This window comes from Nannospalax galili, unplaced genomic scaffold (assembly GCF_000622305.1).
Source record: "Nannospalax galili isolate Female #2095 unplaced genomic scaffold, S.galili_v1.0 scaffold548, whole genome shotgun sequence".
Classification (NCBI taxonomy): domain Eukaryota; kingdom Metazoa; phylum Chordata; class Mammalia; order Rodentia; family Spalacidae; genus Nannospalax; species Nannospalax galili.
In genome coordinates this window covers 1,144,254-1,151,111 of record NW_008358999.1, presented here as the reverse complement: position 1 = coordinate 1,151,111, position 6,858 = coordinate 1,144,254, and the positions used below count along the sequence as shown (strand labels likewise).

Below are 6,858 nucleotides of genomic sequence, written 5' to 3'. Positions count from 1 at the left end.
GCCCCAAGCTGTCCTGGAACTCACTATGTAGACCAGGCTGCCCTTGAACTCCTCCTGCATCTGATCTGCCTCCTGAGTGCTGGGATTAAAGGTGTGCACCACCACACCCAGCTAGACAGTGATTTTAAATAACAACTTCAAGGTACTTAAGGATGGGGTTAATTTTCTTTCTTTTTTTTATTTTTTATTTTATGTGTATGAGTGTATTGCCTGCATGTGTATAAGTGTACTTGTGTCATACAGTGCCCATAGAGTTCAGAAGTTGTCAGATCCTTGGAACTGGAGTTAGAGATGGTTGTTAGCTGCTATGTGGGTGCTGGGAATCAAACCTGGGTCCTCTGCAAAAGCAGCCAGTGCTCTTAGCCGCTGAGCCATCTCTCCAGCCCCAAGATGGGGATCATTTTCATGATACAATATTTAAAGACAAACAGGATGAAATTTGTTGACATGCTTTATAAACACTGTTCTCCATCATATGACATGTGGATGCTTGTGTCTTCGTAGGGAAAACTGGAATGTCAAGGAAATTAGTAGTCACTGCCTTTTTATTTGGGGACTTTTTTGTGTGGTTTTTGTTTGTTTGTTTGTTGTTGTTGTTGTTTGAGACAGGGTCTCTCTGTAACCCCAGCTGCCCTGTAGACTAGGCCGGCCATGATCTGCCTGCCCCTGCCTCCTGAGTGTTAGGATGAATGCATGCACCACCAATCTCAGCCCTAGTTATTATCTCTTGATGGTAAAATGCACATTAATTTTTGTGTTTTATAAAATCCTTACAATGGACATGTACTATTTGATCTTTTTAGTGGGTTGCCATTTACTTGCAATGCTGGGGGTAGGAGAGAACACAGTGTCATACACATGCTAGTCCAGTCCTTTTAGTGTTTTAAATAATCAACAAGGCCCCTTTGAGTCTCCTAAGTGAAACTACAGTAAGCTCTATAAAATGCTTTATTTGGGGGCTAGAAAAGTGGCTCAGCTGTTAGAGTGTATACCACTCTTCTAGAGGACATGAGTTTGGTTCCCAACACCCACACTGGCGACTCCCAACTGCCTGGAGCTCCAGCTCCAGGGGATTTGACACTCTCTTCTGGACTGTGCTGACACCTGCACTTGAAGGCACATGTACCCATACATACACACACACACACACACACAAACACAGACACCCATATATACGCACAGACACCCACACATATGCACATAATTAATAATAAAAAATGCTTTATTTGGGTCACTAAGCATTTTGTTGCCTACCTGCTATGTCATGAAATACAGATCCAGCCGGCATCCAGAGTTGGGCTTTGCCCTAAAGTGATTCTGTCCATGGAGGAGAGACCCAAAGACAGTCTCCACCCACTGTGATAGGCAACTTGCTCAGTGACCATAAAAGGGTGTCTTCGACAGGAAATAAGGCCACTGTGGGGGCAGAACCAGGTGGGGGAGGTGGCCGGGAGGAAAGAAGAGCAGGCTTAGGAAGAAGATGATGAATTCAGCTCTAAGCATCCTGAAGCAGGGCTGCCTATGGGTAGTGTGAGGGGGCAGTTGAGTCTCATTCTCAGAAATGAGGATAGGATAGGGATATGGCTTGGTAAAGTGTTCGTCTAGTGTGCACAAAGCCCTGAGTTCGATTCCTGGCCCTGTATAAACCAGGTTTGGTTGTATGGGGTATGGTTGTATAGACCTGTAATCCCATCACTCAGGCAAGGTGATCAGAGGTTCAAGGTCATGCCTGTTAACACAGTGAGTTCCAGTCCAGTCTGAGTTACATCACACCGTGTCTCAAAATTTTTTTCAAGAGGCAGATAGCAAGAGATAGAGGTTGGAAGGCAGTTAGTGCATCAGAGAGTGGGTGGTGGTCGAAGTCTTGAGTCGGTGTGGAGTGACATCTCCCCACATGGTATGTAAAGAAAGGAGGAAGGGGGCAAGAACGGAACCGGACAACCACCAGCAGACTGGAAGGGGTGTCTGAGGGGGACAGAAGGAGCAGAGAGATCCAGAAAGAAGATAGGCCAAGGGCAGAGGGGCTGTTCTCTATCCAGGGTTAATCCATGAGATCCAGAACTGCTCTTTAGTAACCACATACACTCTTTAGGACCATGTACGTCCTCTGGGGAAAATTGTAAATCATGTCAGTTGGCCGCTTTCCCAACCTGCTTCTCATATGCAAACTTAACATGAGCTGAATTTCCTGCTGATGGCAGTTCTGTAGCACCAGCCCAGGCTTCCTGGAGACCAAGTAATGGGGTTTCCTGGCTGAACTTATCTATGGCTACATTGTAACTTACTGATTCTTTTTTAAATTTAAGACTACCCTCAAACTCTTGGCAATCCTCCTGCCTCAGCCTCATGAGTACTAGGATTCTAGGCAAGCACCAACATGCCCTGGTGATTTATTTTTCTCCCCGTGGGCATTTGGTTGCTTCTTGGAGCAACTGGCTGAATGTCACGCTTGCTGTCCTGCACCTGAGCACACATGCTCTAGGACAGCAGTGTCCAGAGTAGCCCTTGGATATTCTCAGAGACCCTCCTACAGGAGATCTGGGCTTGGGGTGAAGCTCACTGCTGGGGCACAGGCTTAACATGAGAGACCCTGAGTTCCTTCCTGACACCACAAAGGAAAAAAAGAGGAAGTATGTAAATCAGAACTGTCTTCATGATTGCACCAAGATGCAGTTTGTCCCTTTCCTGTGACCACGCCTGCACTAATGGTACAGATGCAACAGTGGTCAAAGCTGCCAGGCCTGTGCAGAGTCCAGGGAGGCACCAGGCAGCTGTCATTTCTGTGCACCCCCCACCCCTTGAAACACCGTGCACCACAGCAGGGACAGACCCAGCACTGATTTCCTGTCTTTGGTGAGCAGTAAGAAATGCATTTTTATTAAATTCTGACCCTGACGACACATCTTTATGGTATTTTTATTGTTCTTTTTGTTTGAGATAGTCTCTTTGTTGCCCAAGCTGGCCCCAGATTCTTGGGTAAAGTAATGCCTCTACCACATCCTCTCAAGTAGCAGGGCCGCTTTGGGGGATGAAACAGTTGGCAAAACTTGAATGGGATGAAACAGGAAACATATGTGCCGCCACCTGTCTGCTCAAGTACTGAGGTTGTCTTGACCAGTGCTTTGCTCGGGACTCAGCCAACCACCTTTTAAGTTGCAGTGCTTTCACTTGGAAGAGTACCTCTTCCTTCCATAGATGTTTTCAGAAAAATGAAGTAAGCGGAACTCTTCAAGAAAAGAATGAGGAGCCACGCGTGGTGTCACAGTTAATCCCAGTACTCAGGAGGCTGAGGCAGGCCAATCTCTGTGAGTTCAAGGCTAGCCTGTTCTACATAGTGAGCTCCAGGCCAGCCAGGCCTACAGAATGAAAGACCTGTCTCAAAAAAAACAAAAAGGAAAAAGAAAAGAAAAACCCACAACCTATGGTGCTTGTTGCCAGTAATAAAATTCAGACTTCTAAGACCATCAGAATCTTGAAAAGCTTGCACTGGCCTGCATGAATTGAGGCAGCGTCACAGAACTTTCTGTTGGGGTTGGCTCATCAGTGTGATGTGGTTGTTTTTGATATAGATGTCATGAACTTTGCCACCAATTGGAAGCTCAGTGCTGCAGCTCTCCACGTGAGCAGTGCTGTCAGAGTCATGCCGTGATAGAATGAATGGTGAAAAGACCCTTTCAGCTTGGCAGGGCGGCACATCCCCATAACCCAGCACTCAGCAAGCTGACGGAGGAGGAGCAGAAGTTTGAGGTCAGCCAGGACCACATAAGGAAACTCAAAAAATTACACACAAAAAAAAATCCATTCTAAGTAAAAGGTGATTGATGGATTTAAACTTGAACTACTTGGATTTATTGAATCCATAAGGCAGCTAACCCTTAAAAACTATCATCTGTTGAGTCTCAGCATAGCAGAGAAATGTCCAGTTATCTAGGGAAGCTATTAAAACAGTCTACCCTTTCTGTCATGTCACTCAGAACAAACAAAGCAGTTGGGCATGGTGGTTCACACCTGTAATTCCAGCACTTGAGAGACTGAGGCAGGAGGATTACTATGAGTCCCAGGCCAGACTGGGCTACAGAGTAAGATCCTGTCTCAAAAGAAAATAAAAACAGAACCAGGGTGTAGCTCAGTTGGAAGAGTGCTTCCTCAGCACATATAAAGCCATAGGTTCAATCCCAGCACCCAAGAAAGTGTGTGTGTGTGTGTGTGTGTGTGTGTGTGTGTGTGTGTGTGTCTCCCCATATGGAGGCACAAGTAGAGGTCAGAGAATAACCTGTCGGAGTCGGTTCTCTCCTTCCACCGTTTGGGTTTGGGGAATCAAACGCAAATCATCATGCTTGGTGGCACCCACACCTGCCGAGCCCTCACAGTTGGTTTTTAAATACTGTCTTTGAATCACCCAGCAACCTCACCAAACGTAGAGATGTGATTTATCTCCCCTGTCCTTTGGCTGTGCCACACCAGTCTTGATTCGTGGCTTCTTCTGCCCTTGTTCTGGTGCTCTTTTTGCCTTCCTGCTGAGCTCTGGTGCACAGTGGAAGTGTAAGGACAGGCATCTTGGTTCTTCAGCTCTGAGATAGTGCAGAACCTTCAGCATAGTAAAGAGGCTCCCACCATTCCTTCCTATAAGTAGACTGATTTTTTACTAAGTGCTTCTTCCATATGGATTGATTATCTGGTTTTTCTGATGTGCTAACTTACTTTGTTTTTCTAGTTAACCCTCACTTGTATTCCTAAACCTAACAGGGTCATATTATGGAGTATGGGTCAAGTGCTAGGATTAAAGGCATGAGCCAGCGCCACCACACCTCGCCATATTATGGTTTCATATACCATCGGATTCAGTCCGCTAACATTTTGTTATAGCACCTTTGCATTTATGTTGAGAAATGAGCTTTCGCATTGTGAAATGAGCTGAGGTCAGCTCTCCTTTGTATTCACAGGGAGTCTTCCTGTAAGACTGAATTCTTCTTTGATCTATGTGCCTACATGAAACCCAGGTACAAACCCTGAGCTACATGAAACCCAGTTTCAAAAAGAAAGTTTAAAGCTGGACGTGGTGGCTCATGCCTTTAACCCCAACACTGGGGAGGCAGAGTCAGGGGGATCTTTATGAGATTGGGACCACCCTGGTCCATAGAGCAAGTTCCAGGATCAGGATCACTGTGGCTACAGGGAGACCCTGCCTTAAAAAAAAAGGATCACTGGGGCTAAAGGGAGACCCTGGCTTAAAAAAAAAAAAAGAAAGAAAAAGAGTCAATCTCATCCCTAAAAACTGATTACACCTTGAGTTGAGGCTTTTGGGTTTTTGTTTTTGTTGTTCTTTTTTGACACAGGGTCTCCCTATAGCCCTGGCTGGCCTAGACTCAATGTGTAGACCAGGCTGGCCTCAGTTTCACAGAGATCCACCTGCCTGTGCCTCCCCAGTGCGGGACTCCAAGGTGTGTGCGACCACGCCTGGCTTTTTGTGTTTTGTTTTTGTTGTTGGCTTTTGGGTGTTAAGGAAATAGAACTATTTGGGTTTTTCATTTTCTGTTTCTTCAGATTGTGTTTTTCTGCAACTTGTCCTGTTTCATCTACATTTTCAAATCCGGAGACGTTTCCTTGACCTCCACCATGCAATTGGGCTTTCTCTTCTGTTTTCGTTGTCGGTTTTTGCAAGCAGGTTGTCAGTTTTGTTTTTCAGTTTTAGAAGCTTGTTCAAAGAACCAATTTTGACTTTTCTTTTTAATTATTTATGTGTCTGAGTGTTCTGCATGCATGTAAGTGCACCATATGTGTGCAATGCCTGCAGAGGCCAGAAGAGGGTGTCAGATTCCCTAGAACTAGAATTATATTACTGATGGCTGTGAGAGTCATGTGGGTGCTGGGAAATGAACCCAGGTCTTCTGCAAGAGCAGCCAGTGCTCTTAACAGCTGAGCCATCTCTCGAGCCCCCACTGCTTTCTTCCTGGTGATACTGCTTTAGCCAGAGTCAGCCAGCCTTATGTTAGGCTTATGAGGAAAGCCCATTTGCAGTGTGAGAACTAGATGAAAACCAGCTGCTTGTTGCCCTTTCTCCAGGCACGGGGGCTGAAGAAGCAGGTCATTGAGGATTTCATCACCCAAAACAAGTATCTACTGGCAGCCCGGCTCACCAGCCAGAAGCTGTTCCATGAACTCTGCCCTGTGAAGCGGTCTCACCGACAGAGGAAGTAAGGACTCAAGGCTATGCCTCTCACTGAAGGGGGAGGCAATGACATCTCTCTACAGGGCACTTAAACCTCTACCCTATGATGATGGTGCAGTGTATTAGTCCAGGGCACCTTAGTACCATTTGGTTAGATGTGCTAATCTGGCCTTGGGGTGACTGAGCCCAAAGTAGACCCTTCAACAGAGACCTAAGAGATGAGGAGATTGCAGCCTCCTGACAGGTAAAGTGGGTTCTTTAATGAGTCAGTTAACTCCCCTTTCAGAGTAATCTCCTCTGGGCAAGTTTCTAGAGGAAAGGTCTTGATGAAGTAGTAAGAAGGGCCAGGCATGGTGGCACATGCCTTTAATCCCAGCACTTGGGAGGCAGAGGTAGGCAGATCTCTTGAGTTCTACCAACCTAGTCTACAGAGCGAGTTCCAGGCCAGCTGAGGCTACAAGGAGACCCTGTCTCAAAAAGACAAAACAAAAGGACAGGGAGAGCAGGGAGGAAATGGTAAGGTAATTGGCTGATAATTGGGAAGGGTAAGGCACATATATTCAGTAATGTACAGGGTTATAGAAACTAAAAGGTCTGGGCTATTTATCTGTCAAAGGTATATGGGGATTTTTCTTGGTATTTGCCTCCCTAACCCCTTCTTTTAGTTTTTGACAATTTCATAAATATAT

General features: G+C 45.9%; 1 protein-coding gene across 2 annotated transcripts in view; it reads left to right on the top strand.

Annotated features, from left to right (window-relative positions):
- The window catches only part of Dnajc16 (DnaJ heat shock protein family (Hsp40) member C16), a 52,777-nt gene that overhangs the window by 32,013 nt on the left and 13,906 nt on the right, over positions 1-6,858 (top strand). For both annotated transcript variants that reach the window (XM_008822667.3, XM_017795485.2), the window contains one exon: positions 6,064-6,194. In XM_008822667.3, coding sequence (XP_008820889.1) covers positions 6,064-6,194 — 131 coding nt within the window. The remainder of the gene's footprint in view (positions 1-6,063; positions 6,195-6,858) is intronic.